The following is a 16,270-nucleotide window of genomic DNA, read 5'->3' on the forward strand; positions in this document are numbered from 1 at the left end:
AGGAGTAGAGATGGTTTAGAAATAAAATGTGTGCAGACATGTAAAACTCAGATTATTAAAATGCTAATGAATGCTACATTTGAACACTTATCCCAAATGACATAAAAGCCAAAATCTATTTCACTGAAAACTATGAATCTGTTCCAAAGATGGCTCACGCTGGTTATTTGATTATTGTCCTCCACCACCTCCACTCCATGAAAGGTAAACACTTAACAAAAAAAGAGACAATGTGGATTTATTCTAAAACTGGATACTAATTCCTCAGTTCTTGATAGCAGTTTTCATCATTGAGGTGGGGTGGGGGAAGCATTAACATCAAAGTCTTACTTGACTTTCATTAAAGTGTATCAGGTATCTCACAGGTACACATCAACAGAACATGCAGGTATCAGAAGACAGCTAACATCTTCATTCCTACTCAACAAAAAGGTAAAAGTGGAAACCGGAAAAAACATAGATCTTCTTGGGATTTAAACATGGAAATGGCTATTTGTAAGATCTACAGATGTCATGTAAAACATACATTTCCATACACCAACTCACCAAAAATACAAATATACCTATGAAGTCATGCAGTTTATGACTGATTTATCTATAAATTATTAGTTCATTTCCTATACTGCACTATTCTGCATTACTGTATCTCCTCACAAAATATGCATTACTTTGTATAACGGCCCTACCAGCCTAGCAGCTGTGTGAATATTTCTGTGTTCATTCTAAGCTTGCACTGTAGGTATCTCATGCATTTATGCCATGCAGATTGAGATCCTCAATTTTTAGGTTAATAGGAACTTTTGAAGACACTCTCAATAAAATTCTACTTAGAATTCATTATGAGAGCAAGAGGGGTGAATGAGAAAACAAACAAAAGAAAATTATTTCAATGGCATTTGAACGAAGTATAAAAGGCAGATGTGGTATATGTACAGTCCTCAATAACATATATATACAAAAGATTATATTTAAAGAAAGATGGATGAGAAGGTATCTGCAAAATGGACAACAAATTTTATTCTTCCTGTCTTGTAACATGTTTGCTTTTGTTCAACTTCACTCTGATAATGTTGCAGAGCATAAAACTGGACTTTGAACACCACATTTTTCAGTTTCCGTTATGCCTCATTTTTGACCTGGATTTTGTTTTGTTTTGTTTTTGTTGACACCTAGTTCTTTATGCATAAAATTTTAACATTCAAAATCTTGAAAGCCCGGCTGAGATGTGGTTAGGAGCAGGTCCCAACAATGTGCAAATCATGGGGTGTGTCATGATTTTCATCTTGACAAGTACATCAAGCTTTGGCTCCTCTAGGGAGTGGCCCTGGGCGTGAACCTCTACAAACTTGGCCCAGGTTTCCTGTTTATAACTGAATAAGGTGTCTTTCACCTCATTTGCAAAACAAGCACAGAACTATGCTGTGCTGACCTTTAATGTGTGCTTCCCAGTCACACGTCTCACATCACATAGCTTTTGTGCAGTCTTGCTGCAGCTATAGGTCAGCCCCATGTCAGTGTACTGTCAGTATAGAAATTTTATTTTCCCCCTCAGGAACAATGGCCAGTAAATATACACGCATTTCAACATTTCTAGAGTAAAGTATGAGAACACAATGGCTAGGGCACTAAAAAAGATATTCAGAATCGTGGGATTGCCTAAAAAAATGTGATTGGCATTCTTTTTACTCAACTCATTTTCTTTCAGCACTTGTGCTAAACCCCCGTGAGCATTTGGGATTTTCTCTGTGTAAGGTCTAGATGTTGCCACACAACCACAAATCAAACTATGAGTAGGGCTTGGAGGAAAGTCACAGTTTAGAAGTGCAATGAACTATTCTGCACTAAGCCTGAAGCCTGCAGGGTGGAAGGCTTTGTTTGCAGCAAAGCTGTCATCTCCCTGCACCCAGCACTCACAGCCGCTGGCAATGGGAAGAGCACTGCCCTGGAAAACAACAGGCTTTTGCCTAAATATATTTCAAAAGATCAATAACGAGTCTTCAGCTCTCTCAACTTTATCTGCAAGAGAGGAAATTGTGTCCCTTAGTTTCCTTCATTTCTTTTTCCCCTTCCCTCCTACCCCTATTAATCTTAACTTGCTGAAATAGCATCTTTCTTCAAGTCTTTGTGCTGGAGCTGTGTGCAGCTAGGAGGTGCCTGTATGCTGTTACAATGAAGAAATTAAAAGAGTCATAAATGTGTGCTGATATATTAAAAGGTGCAATACTAGATATATTTTGTTCATTGCTGAATCCAACTTGGTCCACTCTGCCTGCTTATTCTAGTTAAATGCACATGTCAACATATAAAAAGTTATTTCAGACTGCAGCATTTCATTACCCGAGCCAAGCCAAATGAACACAGGAATAGCAACACTGCACACGCCAAGTAAAATGAACTTTTTTTCCTCCTACTGTGACAGTTTTGGAAGCAGCCAATTATAAATTAAAAAAAAATCATGAATGAGCAGTGTAATTTTTGAGCTATAACTTAACGTGGAGTATTCTTTAAATATGAAAATGATATAATCATGAAATTTTAACAGTTTTTCATGGTTCTGCATTCTTCTGCAAGGACTCATTCTAAGTAAACCTATATGCTATATAAAAAGACCACAATAATCTTTTCCCACTAGTAAAATTGCTACTATGATTAGTGTTACATATATAGGAGTTTTTACATACATAAACAGAATGTGGTCATTTGTGGTATCCATAGATTACATTGAGGGTATATTAAAGGAGTAATGCATGCAACAAATTTGTTGGCATGTTTTAGAGTGTCTAGATTTTTCTATCCTGTGCTATTTTGTACATTTCCTGCTCTGACATAAATGACCTCATTAACAAGAAATTCTAAGCTTAATTCTGTTTTGTGACCTCCATCTGTGTGTCTAGCCTTGGAGGAGAAAGATAGAGGAGAAAAAAAAAATCAAACAAAATTCTGTTCACACAAGGGAGTTCTCTGCTGAATGATATAACCATTACTCCAGTCAGTCTGAGCTATGGTCAGCCTGCCCAAACATCTAGCAAAATTAAGTAAATGAAGCAGAGAGATTCTGGGGACAGAAAATTACTTTCCAAATACAAGCAGTTTAATTTTACTTTCCAAGCCAATTAAGGAAATCACAGTGTAGCAGTTCCTGTCACCCCCAAGCATATATGCTTTACTATAGGAGCAAAAGTCTATTTTCGTAATCCCAGCTCAGGGCAAAACTTCATTGTGATTCCAGGATCTGACTTGCAGTGATCCCAACAGTGGTGATTACTCTGTAGCTAGGACTGGAAATAAATGTTTTAAACATCTGAAATGCTTTTTGTTATTGTTTTTGTTGTTTGTTTGTTTGTTTTTCCTGAGGATAATGAGTTCACAATGTGCTACAGAGGGAGAGCTGACAATATCTAGTAAAAGCTCCGGTCAAAAATGATAACAATACTCAGTATTCATAGAAATCTGAAAGTACTTTATCGACTCTAAAAAAACAGAGGCTGGAAAAAATAAGATGCAAAAGATACCCAGAAAAAAAAAAAAAAAAAAAGTAGATGCAAAAATGCAAAAGGTAAACCAAATCTGTACAAATGAATAACTAGTTTACACGTGACTACAGCAAAAAATGTTGAATAAGACAGTCATGCAAGACTACAGGACCAGGCTCAAATGAAATACGTTCTGAAGCATAATTTGGAGGTCAGGCATTGAAACTCTTTAAGAAAAATCTAATTTGCTTGCAGTTTCTAAATCCAGTAAGTGTGCCTCCACGTTTCCCCTCCATCCTCCTCCTCTGTCAAACCACCAACCTCAAGCTTCTTGGACAGATCTCATCTTCCAGCCTTCCTCTATACCGCACACCTGTAGTCACTATGGGGCACAAACAGGTCAGAACTAAGGGGGTCCCAGAAATGCAAATCCTCAGGGTATTACTATGGTATTGGCTATCTAGGCATGCAATTCTGAAGATGGCTATCCCATTCCTAAAGTAATCATAAATTATGTTTTATGGTGACTCTTTAGATATAGTTCTTCTGCCCCACAAAAATGGTTTCTAAGTGACTTGCCCAGATTAATTTAAAGCATGTGTGCTGGTGCTGGTGAGAGACTGCCAATTCTTCAGTTCCTGGGTACTCACGAAGGACCATCCTCCTTCAGATTTTACAGATTTTTTGAAACCTGCACAGAGACAATGGCTATTCCTTCTATCTGTCAAATACCTAGGCAAACTGAGCACTGCACAAAGATGTGAATGTTTTTTGCATGGCACCCAGTCTTGCTGTAGATGGATAGGTCTAGTCTTTCACAGGTTACCGGTGCAGCCTTTGACAAGCAAGATGACTTGCTCATTGTGGCTTTAGTAACCCTCCAGATATGTAAGTTCTGCAGAGTAGGAAATTCAAAGGTTTGTGTGTTTTGAGTTTCTGAGAGAGAACATGGGCTTCTGCTGCCTCCTAGGGTACTGTCCTCATGGCAGTGCCTGCTGCTTGGAAGATACCTGCACTTAATGCTAAACATTCTAACTGAAAGCAGCTGGCAGTGCACTTATGGTTGCAAACAGGCCAGAGTGTTCTATTTTTGAACATTTACTTTGCCTTTCAGATGTCTTTTCTGTGTCCCTTGGGCAGTCTGTAGTAATACTTACCAGTATCTGATAACTAGACTCTTTAAAAAACTGATATTTTACATAAAGACTATATATGTGATATTCATCCTATTTATCTTTCGATTTTTGAGGCTTCAGGGTTCTTGCTTTTTATGTGTATCTCCACAGTGAGAGCTAAAAACTAGCAATTTTAAGAGTGTGCACATAATTACACATCTCCAGATACTGCAGCTTTCAGAAACAAACGTAGTAGTAGGAGACTTAGGATACTACCACTGAGCTGGTAGACTACACTTTCTAATCTTGAAGAGACAGCAAAGCTATATGAGCTATATCTCAGATTCAAATGGAAATCTGAGCAGACATTTAACCAGACCTGGCAGCAGACAACCGGGCCCTGCACTAGCCCGCATTTTGAATGACAGTATTTTGGCCACTTTCCATACATGTTAAACTCGCTTTACATGCCATTGCTGTATCCTTCACTTCCTGAAAAACTGAAAAAAAATGGCCCATTTTATCAGTTATAGACTTCTGTTTCTGTCAGAATTTTTTCAGAAGAGAAAATATCGCAGAATTTCAGTACTTCTACTCATCAGGTTTTTAAAATCACAAGGCCCAAGCAACTGCCATGTTCCATACACACAATTCAGCTGTTGGCTGCAGGTCTCTGAAACACAGATCTGCCAGTCCAGTACTTCACAACATCCATTCTGCATGAACGAATACTGACAGCACATTTTGCAAGATTATTTCTTTGTATAAGTGCTACATGTTACTACTAGAGAAGTATGTTATACCCAGAGTAGAAGCAATGGGGTGCTGCAGTGACTAAACCACCTTCTGAGGTCCCCTCCAACCTGAATCGTCCTGTGATCCCGAGTAATCTTATGGCACCACAACATTTCAGAATTGAGAATGCCAACTGTTGAGAATTGCAGATGCAGCTGTGGGTAGGTTACTTCATGGGGAGAGAGAGGTATTTTACGTTCAAATAGAGACTGAAGCAGACATGTTTGGGAATGTTAAGTCCACAGAAGGGCATTGGACTCTTAAGAAGTCATTATCTGAGTCTGAGGAAGACCTGTAAATGATGTGTGATATGAATCTAGATAGTGTATTTATATAACTCCTTGTACCATAGTATTTGAGTACCTTATACTGAGTGAAGTAACAAAGTATTGGTTTATAGACGGGAAGACTATGCCTTTTTTTTTGCATTTGTGCTGAGATTCTCTGGCAGAAGACCCCGGCTTTCTGAAGCTGGAGCTCAGCACATGAGCCACCAGACCCTGTTTCCTTCCTTTCCATCTATTCACTGACTGAATTAAATTCAGTCTGTTCAATATCATATTGATTCCACTCAGAGACATTAACCTGAAGAAAAACACTTGCTGATAATCAAAAGGCCATTGTTCTTCAATTACAAGACCATAAATAAATCACTAGAAAAAACACCTAGCAATTTAATATTATTAAATTGTATTTTGGTATTGCACAATAATGCATGCGAGGATCAAGCTTGTGATAAACTAAGAAAGTACCTATGTGATCAGAGAGATCTGAGGTACTCCACTCAAACTAACCTCTCAGACTTGTAACCCAGTTCTCTCCTCCTGGTCATGAAAGGCTGCAGCATGTACCAGACACATTGGCTAACATGTGTTTTACTAAAACCTGCCAGAACACAGCACTGAAATCAAAACCAAGCTTCTAAACAGGAAGAATATGAATGCCATTTACCAACATTATTTACTAGTAGGAAAAGGGATTTTTTTACAGAAATAAGTATGTATTACTGATTTGCTCACTATTTTGCTGCTATATAAAATGTAAAACTATGTGTTGCAAGTAACAAAGTGGCAGTAAGTATAGGGAGAAAGAGCTTCTCAGTTTCTTGACTTTCTCTCTCTTCTTCCCTTACCTCATAAATCTTAACTGAAGGCCTTTTTAAGAATTTACTATTAAGACGGGTGAATATTTTCATCCATAGACACAGCCAGCTTGTCAGGGCAGGTCACCCCAGTACTCCAGTACATATTATTGCTTTGGTTTGTTTTGGACTCTTACAAAACTGTCATGCTGTAAAGTGCCTCATACAGCAGTATTGTTTGTACTGTGTATTATATATAATCCATTCAAACACCCAAAGACTGCTTCTAGCAATTCAGGCTCAATCTGTTCTTCTAGTCCACCCCTTCGTATCTGATACTGGTGATCAACAGTGAGAGAATGGCTCCAGGGCTAACCAGATGTTTTCTCTGACTCAGCATTGCAGTTCCTGCATGAAACATGAATCTGACTGCTAGTCTGGTAATCACTTGAATCACATTTTTTTCCCAGTGTATTTTCCTTAATTAAGAGGAATTATTAGAATAAATATTGTATATGACATTCAAATCGTATTAAAAAATTACTTTTAAATTACTAAGCTGAAAACTGTGGTAAGTGAAATAATCACAGCAATGCTGAAGTAAGGAGGACTAGAGGAAAATTAGTATTTTTTCTATAGAAAAAATTACTTTGTTTTCATGAAGAATTGTACTCTTTCAATCTGAAAGAATAAAATAATAACAATATTTAACAAATGAATTAGAAAACAAACAACAACAACAACAAAAAACAGTTCAACTGCAATGATCCTATGGGGGGGGGGGGGGGGGGATCAAAAAAAACAACAGAGTATTTCAACCCAATTCTGATTTTCAAATGTTCCCTTGAAGTGGAAAACTGGAAATCCTTGCTTTCAGTCTATGATTTAAAGTACATTTCCACAGAATGTGACACTTTTTCAAAAAATGTTCCACTGGAAACAAATTGTCATTTTCAGGTGGAGAAGTGTTCCAAATGTTCCAGTATAAAACTCTCAACTTGTCCGTAGGGCAGCATTTGCAGCATACAGCCATAAACAGCTAAGGACAGCTACATACCTATATTTGAAAATAGCCTTCAAAATTAAGTAATTTAACACTGGCAACAATTGGTGCCCATTAAAATTGTTTAAATAAAATTTATTTTAATCAGAAAATAGCAATTAAAAAAATCTTCATAAGAAAAGATTGGTTTGATAAATTTATTTATTTTGTTAGTTGAAGATGCTAGAAAAATGTCAAAATACTTAGTTTTCATATTTTGCTTTCAATGAAGGCATTTTGTTTTGGGATCTAGGATGACCTACCACTTAGAACTTTAAGCTGATTTGGAATAACCTTTACGCATATAGAAAGGTGGAAATAAAAATTCTTATAATTGATGTGATGTCTGACATTCTTTGGAATTCCAACTCAAAGCTCACTGTGGGAGGACTTGAGTTTTTATAATAAATAAATAAGATCTCCAGAATATTCTTAAGGTAAAAATAAAATTTCTCACCTGCCATGAGCAAATAAATTGTTTTGTTGCCTCGCAAGCAGAACTAACAGAGCTTTGTTTCCTATACCTTTGTGGCCAGACTCTCCAGCACCTGAGAAGAGCCAAACACACTGCAATCATTTCTGCTGGGATCTGGGGGATTAGCAAAAAAACTGTCCTTTACTCAAGAACCCGTTTTCTCAGAAATTACAAGAAGATAACAGCTTGAAGTTTATGACCCTTTCTCAATTTTGATTAAAAACTGATGATTATATTTTGAAGGTTTCAGTTCCCTTTATACAATCAAGACAGCATTTCATATTGCTCCTTCATCAAACTGGGGGAAGAATGGTTTGCTTCGATTCTAGCAATGTACTCCCTGTAAGGCACAAGTCAGAACAGGGTTGTAGATCAGGCTATTCAGTCTGAATACAGCCTTGAAACTCTGCTCCCCTTTGCTATCTGCATAATGCAAGAGGCAACTTTTAATAACTGAAGGCTCCATCATCTGATATTAATTCCTGCAAGTATGATTATTTTTTTTTTCCCTAGAATATCAAGCCAATTTGAATTAATAATTTCATGTCAACTAAGACAAGTGTGGGCTGCACCTGGGTGGACTCTTGAACCTCAGCTGCATTAATCACAGCTTCAGTGGAAGGCATCCTCAACTGAACTAGCAGAAGTGGCTATAAGCAGTTTTGGCAGTCAGGTTCCCTGCAGGTTAAACAGCCCAGGCACATCAATGTGGATTAGACTTCCAGCATGGTAATAGCCAGTGAAAGATTCCATTCCCCTAAGGCTTCATTATTTACCAGCAGCCCTAAATCACTTTTCTGTTTCTATCTCAGTATTCACAGTTAATCTGCATGTTTTCATGAAGGAGACTTAGTATAGAGTACATCTTCCATGAGCAACTCTCTTTGTTTGTTATTAAATGTAAGGTACCTGCAAACTGACTTCAGGCTGCTATGCAGCATGTGAACATGAGCCCCTGACTCTCCCTGCCCCAGCATGCTCCAGGATGTCATGGGCAGAGTTTGCTGGGTGGTTTTGGTTCCACTAGAGCAGATTCAGCCAAGAGAGCAGAAAAGCAATGAGAATGTACCAATTGCCTAATCACAACAATTCTTGGGACTGCTATAAATGAGATTGAACTATTCAAGCTGGATCCTAATCAACAGTCAGTGCAATCACTGGGGAGCAGACTGCCATCTGCATGCTCGTTTATTGGGCTTCAGAATTATTTAACATTTGATTTATGGTGGTGAATTGCATCCTGGCAAATGTTCACTATGTGAAACTCTTTGCTCCCTCACCCGTTAAAAATCAGGGCCTGATCCATGTGAAAGCCTCCTGCTGAGTTCACTATTTTTTGGATCAGGCCTCTGGGTCTCAAGACTGGCAGATAATGTTCCATTTCTGTCCAATTTTCTTGCTCAAATTTAGAAGAGGCTCAAGTGTTTTCCATCAACGTTTTTATGTTTACTTTTGGGAGAATCTTTACAGTGGGTCAGGTTACTGTGATATAGAAAGGATGACCCACACTCATATATAAATTTTCCAAAAAAAACTCAGCCTGAGGCAGACATCTGCCTTGGAAAATTCCAGCCCAGATGGCTCAAGTTTGGCAAAGATGTAAGCAACTAAAAAAAAGCGTTTTATAATGGAAAGTGGTGTACAACCTTAATAATAGAAGGGTGCTACCAAGTACCATTTATAATAAGTAAAGTAGGCTTCGTAATAAGAACCATAAGGGAAGAACACAGGCAGGATTCGTTCAGATATGCTTCAGGATATATGATCTATCTCTGTTCTTTCCTTTTGCCTGGAAGGTATTTCAGAGTCAGATATTATTTTTTTCTGATCCTTTAGATATTACCATTACAACCAGGCAGTTCAAAACTGGCCCTTCCTTCTCCTTCTTTGTTAAACATGGTTTATCTCAAATGTAAAACCAAGCAAAATGGTCAAAAGAAGTCCAGGCTGCCATAGTTCCTCTCTGCATTAAGAAGTCATCTAGCAAAGTAGAAAAGCTGTGCAGCTAAGATCTAAGCTGTTAAATCAGCATTACTTGATCTTCAGACTAAAAAAGTGTCTTGATGCTTCAGTACTAGAACACAAGCACAACTTCAGATCTATGGTTCCTTAAATCCCCAGCGTACAAGAAAGATCTTCTTAGACATAACAGATGAAAAATATAATTTCACTCAGAATAATTCTGAACTATTTGAGTCCCATTTCTGCTTTCACCTCATCTCTGTCATTTCACTACTGTTGAGCAGGATGTGAGAACATGAGAGGGAATCCTGTTTAATGCCACTTAAGAAATTTGCTGTAATTTACACCTGAGCAAATCCTAAGTATCTTCACTGGCACAATTTGCCTTGAAGCTTCAGCTGCAATTAGATTACTTTTAGGGTGTTTTTATTTGATTTGATTTGATTTGATTTGATTTGATTTGATTTGATTTTATATTTTTGTTAGGCAATAACTTCAAAATAAAAAAACCCAATGACTTCATGGGCAAGGTGCAGAATTGATGGATTTGTACTTGACTGCACTGAATAAATGAGATTGTACTTTGTGTTTACTAGCACCCTATCCCAACTACATATTCACAACATCTCTCATTGTGAACCTCCTGTCCATCTCCTTGGACAGAACGTGCTCCAAGAATATGTACAATACTCTTTCATGAGAGATCTACAAGTAACTTCAATCACATTAGACATGTTAAATTTTGACACTCCCCCTCTCCCTCTATTTGTGCTGAGGAGATATACCACAAAAATCAACACTGTCCATGCATATTTGCAAATAATAAAGGGTCAGGATGAGAAACACTTTTCCTGTTTACAACAAGGAATAACAATGCATCTCAGATGCCTACTTTTAAGAATTATCAGCCTGTTTTAGTAGCTAAGAAAACCCACATAATACCCATTTGCAAAAAGCCTTCTGTAAAGCTTTATATTACAAAATGACTCAATGTTTAAGCAACTGGGGGCAAATAACCCACAAACACCTTAGTGCCAAAATATGTTTTTCTTAGCAAAGGCATTTATTGGGTTTAATTCAGACATATTCTTGAAACTTCAAAAATGTATCCTGCACATTTTGTGACTCGAGTAACAATTTTCATTCTCCTGACCTCCCCTTTTTTAATGCAGTTCAGTTATGCCGATCAACCCACCCACAAATTACAGGTTTATAATGGAAATTCTGACACAGCTTTCACTAGAGTGGTACTTGCAGGCACGGTCATAATAAATAATTTACTACTTCATGACTCTTGATGTAATCACAGCAGGAGTCAGATTCACTAGCATCCATCTCTCTGTTATCCTGGAGGAAGAAGATGATAGGGAAATACCACTCTTCTCTGACACCATCATTTTTAGCTCCCAACTTTAAAATGAGTTTTTAAATTTATAAAGAGTTTACCACCACAATCCAACCTCTACGTTTGTTTACATTGGACAACACTTTTGTTCTGGCTCACATTATCCAGATGGATAAAGCTCACAAGGGTTCTGTTTTACTGCCCTGTTTTCTCTTAGTGTTTCTGCATTTTATTAAATGCTACCAAATGGTTGCTTTTGGCTCCCAACATTATCACATGTTGTCTATAAGTGTGGAAATAGTTATGGTAATATGGACATAAATCATAACTGTAAATACCACATAAATAAGACTGTCATATAATTATAAAAATACCTAATAGATTTCTTTTTTCAAAGACAACACAGCTTTCCCTTCTAACCTTTCATTTGTAGATTCTTTTCTCTCCTGTTTTTATTTATAGGTTGCCGTGCAGTTGGACGCAACACACCAAGATTTTTCATTCTAATTTTGAAAAAAAAAGAAAAAGGAAGAATACTCATTTCATCATAAAGAAGCATTAGTTTACAATTTTAAAAAGAAACTAATGCCAACTCTAGAACATCATCTTGGAACCAATCTCCCTCTTAATATTTTTCAAAAGAATCTGTCAATAGCTACATACCACAATTTAAAATTAAATCCTGCCATCAAACTAAGGAAAAGGTCGGCCAAATGGCACATATCACGTGTTGGGAAAGAAGCTCCATTCTTTCTCTAAAAATCTCAACATTTATATGAAAAGAACCACAATAGGTCATTAATGTTGACCACAACAAAGTAAGTTTTTTATGTCCTATTCAGGGAAAAACAGGTTGAAAACTGTTATGGGTAAACTTACACTGTGCAACATGCCTTGTTAATGGGAACAGCCTTGCACAGCATTGATGTTGCCAAAAAGTTTCACATATTGTCTGGAAACCGCCACCATACATTTCATCCCTTTCCAGTCAGCTCTGCAGCGCTTAAAAGTGAAGTGATACAAGTGTATTTCAACTCTATGTGGACTTGCATGGTGCTTCATCCTATACATTAGTGTTCTTACCTCTTCCTTGTTACCTTAAATTACATATGGAGACATGACAGCCACAAAAGAGAGGGTGCAGACAACACTGCTTATGCAAAATGAATGTAAGATTGTTATCATAGAGCCTTTGAGATATTTTTGCCTCAAAACTTTTTTCTATCACTAAGTAACCACTTCAGACACCTGTGCCTATGCTTTCTGTACAGCAAATCCAGCATTTTAGTTCAAATAGCAACGAAAAATCAAAGGGAACAAAGTTTATCTTAACCATCATAAATGCACAATTCTTTCTCCCTCCTTTTCAAAATTTATATATATAAAAAACCCCAAACATTAATATGGCTTTATCTAAAAAACCACACATCTATGAATGGTTGAATTACTTTCTAACTCCCTTTCAGAGAAACAACAAAAACAAATGAACTGGAAAATGCTGGTGGTAAAGATCAGTCTGGGCTAGAAGTGTAGTAATAGCTTATTGATACAGATTGTATCATAGAAATCTGTATTGCCTTTTTATCAGTCTACACCAACTGGCCTTTGTCCAAAAATGTGTCATGTTATCAGATATGTCATTTGGCTGGGAGGCCGCCATGACTGTACTGGGTGACTGAATGTTAAAATAATTTCTCCAGAGGGATTAGGCTGATCCCAAAGGTTTTCTAGTTCCAAGGGGGAGATCATTTTTCACCACCAGCTGGAGCCTGATGTCAAACATGCCCTTGCTTCATTTATTTTCCTATGAGGTTGAAACCCAGCTTGTCTTTCCTGACTCCAATATTATTCCACATTTGGGCACATAGCAGCTACTATGTAGTAAACTATTAAAGCAAGAGATCCCATGAGACTTGGGAAAATAGTTTAGGGGAAACAGTTTGACAGCAGGATGCAGTTGCTTCTATTGTCCTATTAAAATAGAGATATCTGGGATGCTTAACTTTGTTTTCACTACGTAAACATATATATTTTAGCCTAATGTGCAAAAAAGTTACAAATACTAAAAACAAAACAAAAAAGCATGAAAACAAAACAAACCCCACAACAAATGTTTGCCCTTTTTTTTCACTTTGTCTACTTTCTTGGCAGAAACATAAAAATAAAGTCACCTACCAGAAGGCTAATTTGTACTGGAAGAACAAAGGCACTGAGTTCCATCAGACTTCTGGTGTTTTATTTTACATTTGTAGCTTGATTTGAGAATGAAAAGGAAGTTGCAATGATTGAATATGCTTCATAGCATCATGTTATGAAAATATCTTGACATATTTTTATTCCCTTCTGTTTGTTTTCTCCAGAACAATGAGTAAAGAGGTAGAAATCACCAGTTCCCATACAACATGTGGTCAGTTAAAGCACTATGGTTTAACTGCTCAGACAAAAGACCAGCTAGGCTTTGCTAGGCTTTGCCCACATGAATGGTTTGAGCTTGCAAAAACTATATTTAGATTATGCTTAAATCATGTTAAGTTGGCTACACCATTGTGTGTTTGTGTGTTTTGGTGTTGTTTTTTTTTTTTTTTTTTTTTTTTTAAATATATATATATATTTTTTAACTTGCAGGACTGTTCCAAGAACGTTGTTGTAAATTTCCACTACAGACTGGTTAACACATGCCAGACAGTTAATATGATAAAGCTAAACCATGTTGCTCCATCATCTCTGAGCATTTACAATCAAGGCAGTATTGATGAATATTTTAGTATTTAGAATCATCAAGAGTTTGGTCTACAGGTTTAAGATGTAAGAGCAGAGCATAAGCAGATACCTGCAACAGAGATCATTCATTGCAGTATCTGCTGTGTACACAGACATGTCTCGTAACATTCCTCTTCTTACACTGATACATCAGCAGTACTAAAATTAAGGCCTTAAAATCAAAAGTTATCAAATCCACAGCATACTGTGTTAAAACCAGGCCACTGCCAGACACTAATAACTTTCTGACCTTTTTACTTCATAAATATGGAGCAGTCGGGAGACCACAAAAAACTGCCATTAAGTATTTACAGTGCTAGCAACATTTCTCACACAACGTAATTTTTTTATTTTATTTTATTTTTTTACATTTGCTAGATTTTCAAACCCATATTGTTGGTGTCTCTATACAAGCATATTCAAGAAATCTGAATAAACTAGTGGTGTGAATTCACAAAACATATAGAGGTTAAAGAGCCATATATCTCCTTTAAAGTAATTGAGCTAATTTGAATGAAAGCCGTTTTCACTTTGAATGAGACTGTCCACACAAGGAACCAATCCACTTTAAAAGTTACCTTAGATAAACCGTCTTTTCCTGCGAAGCTCATTCCCTGACACTAAGAGAGCTAAAAGTCAAAGGAAACCCATCCTTTGACATCACAGCCTCACATTTTCTGATTTCGTTCTAACAATGATCATTAGATGTTACACGATAGAGGGAGAAACTGCTTTTATTTCTCTCTTCTTTTTTTTTTTTTTTGGGGGGGGGGGTGAAAGGGAGGGGTGAGGGGGCAAGAAGCCTAACTCTTACATTCTTATGTAATGAAAGGCTTCTCTCCTTAGAAAGGCTTCTCCCTTTCCTTCTCTCCTTACTCCCCAGAAAGACATGAAAATAAAACTTGCATGATAAGTTTTGAATAAGAAGACAAAAATAGGAAATGCTTATGCTAAATTCAAATGGATTTTTGTTTGTGTAGTGGGTTTACATGGCAAGGTTTTGGTAGCAGGGGACCATAGGGGTGGTTTCTGTGAGAAGGATCTAGAAGCTGCCCCATGTTTGGTAAGGGCTCCACTGCTGACCAGAGCCGAGCCATTAAGTGATGTTGTTTTGCACCTCTGTGAGAGCATATTTAAGACAGGGAAAAAAACGCTGCGTGACACAGCAGCTGGGAGAGTGAGAGGAGTGAGGAACAGCCTTGCAAGCGCCAAGGTCACTGAAGAAGGAGGAGGAGAGGTGCTCCAGGCGCTGAAGCAGAAGTCCCCTGCGGCCTGTGGTGAGGACCATGGTGAAGTAGGATGTCCCCCTGCAGCCCATGGAGTACCACGGTGGAGCAGGGTTCCATGCTGCAGCCCATGAAGGAGACCACGGTGGAGCAGGTGGCCCTGCACCGATGGAGGCTGCCGCCTGTGGAAGACCCCTGCCGGAGCAGATTCCTGGCTGGACCTGTAGTCTGTGGAGAGGAAACCTCGCAGGAGCAGGTGACCTGGCAGGAGCTGCTGCCCATGGGGGACCCAGGTTGGAGCAGTTTGCTCCTGAGGGATGGAGCCCGTGGTACGGACCCATATCTGGAGCAGTTCTGGAAGAGCTGCTGCCTGTGGGAAGCCCATGCCGGATCAGTTCATCAAGGACTGCATCCCATGGGAGGGACCTCACAGCACAGGGGACGAGAGTGACCGAGAAGGAGCGGTGGAGAAGAAGCGCTGTAGACTGACCATAACCCCCATTCCCCCGTTCCCCTGTGCCGCTTGGGGGGAGGAGGTGGAAGAGGGTGGATGGGGGGGAAGATGCTTTTGGTTTCTTTCCTTTGTTTCTCACTTCTCTAGCTTGTTAGTAATAAGCAATAAATCTTACTATCTCCCTATGCCGAGTCTGTTTTGCCCATTACAATAATTACTGCATGATCTTCCTGTCCTTATTTCAACCTTGGAGCCCTTTTCATGGTATTTTTTCCCCGTTCCTCTTTGAGGGGGGGGGGAGTGGGGGAGTGGCTGTGGTGGAGCTCGGCTGCCCACTCTAGCGGAACCACGACAGTTTGAAAAGTTACATCACATCACACACCAAAGTGACTATGTCACTACTGTCCATAGGAAGCACACTATGAAGTCACCATTTTTTAAGGGATAGGCATGCCTTTAAGAGAGCTGACAGTATTAGAAAAATAGATTTCTCCTCTTAAGTGAACTTGTGCTTTTGTTATCACTTGAGTGAGAAAAACTCT

General features: G+C 38.3%; 1 protein-coding gene across 12 annotated transcripts in view; it reads right to left on the reverse strand.

Moving 5' to 3' along the window:
- LOC311437337 (potassium voltage-gated channel subfamily KQT member 1-like) overlaps positions 1-16,270 on the reverse strand; it is a 533,151-nt gene that overhangs the window by 189,685 nt on the left and 327,196 nt on the right. For 2 of the 12 annotated variants that reach the window (XM_084520431.1, XM_084520427.1), the window contains one exon: positions 14,903-15,502. The exons of 7 other annotated variants lie outside the window; for them this stretch is intronic. In XM_084520431.1, coding sequence (XP_084376557.1) covers positions 15,263-15,502 — 240 coding nt within the window. In that variant the 3' untranslated portion in view covers positions 14,903-15,262. Of the gene's footprint in view, positions 1-3,836; positions 3,856-14,902; positions 15,503-16,270 lie in introns of those variants that run through there. 3 more of the 12 variants (XM_084520429.1, XM_084520424.1, XM_084520426.1) reach the window with 2 other exon arrangements.

This window comes from Aythya ferina (genome assembly GCF_964211825.1).
Source record: "Aythya ferina genome assembly, chromosome: 1".
Classification (NCBI taxonomy): domain Eukaryota; kingdom Metazoa; phylum Chordata; class Aves; order Anseriformes; family Anatidae; genus Aythya; species Aythya ferina.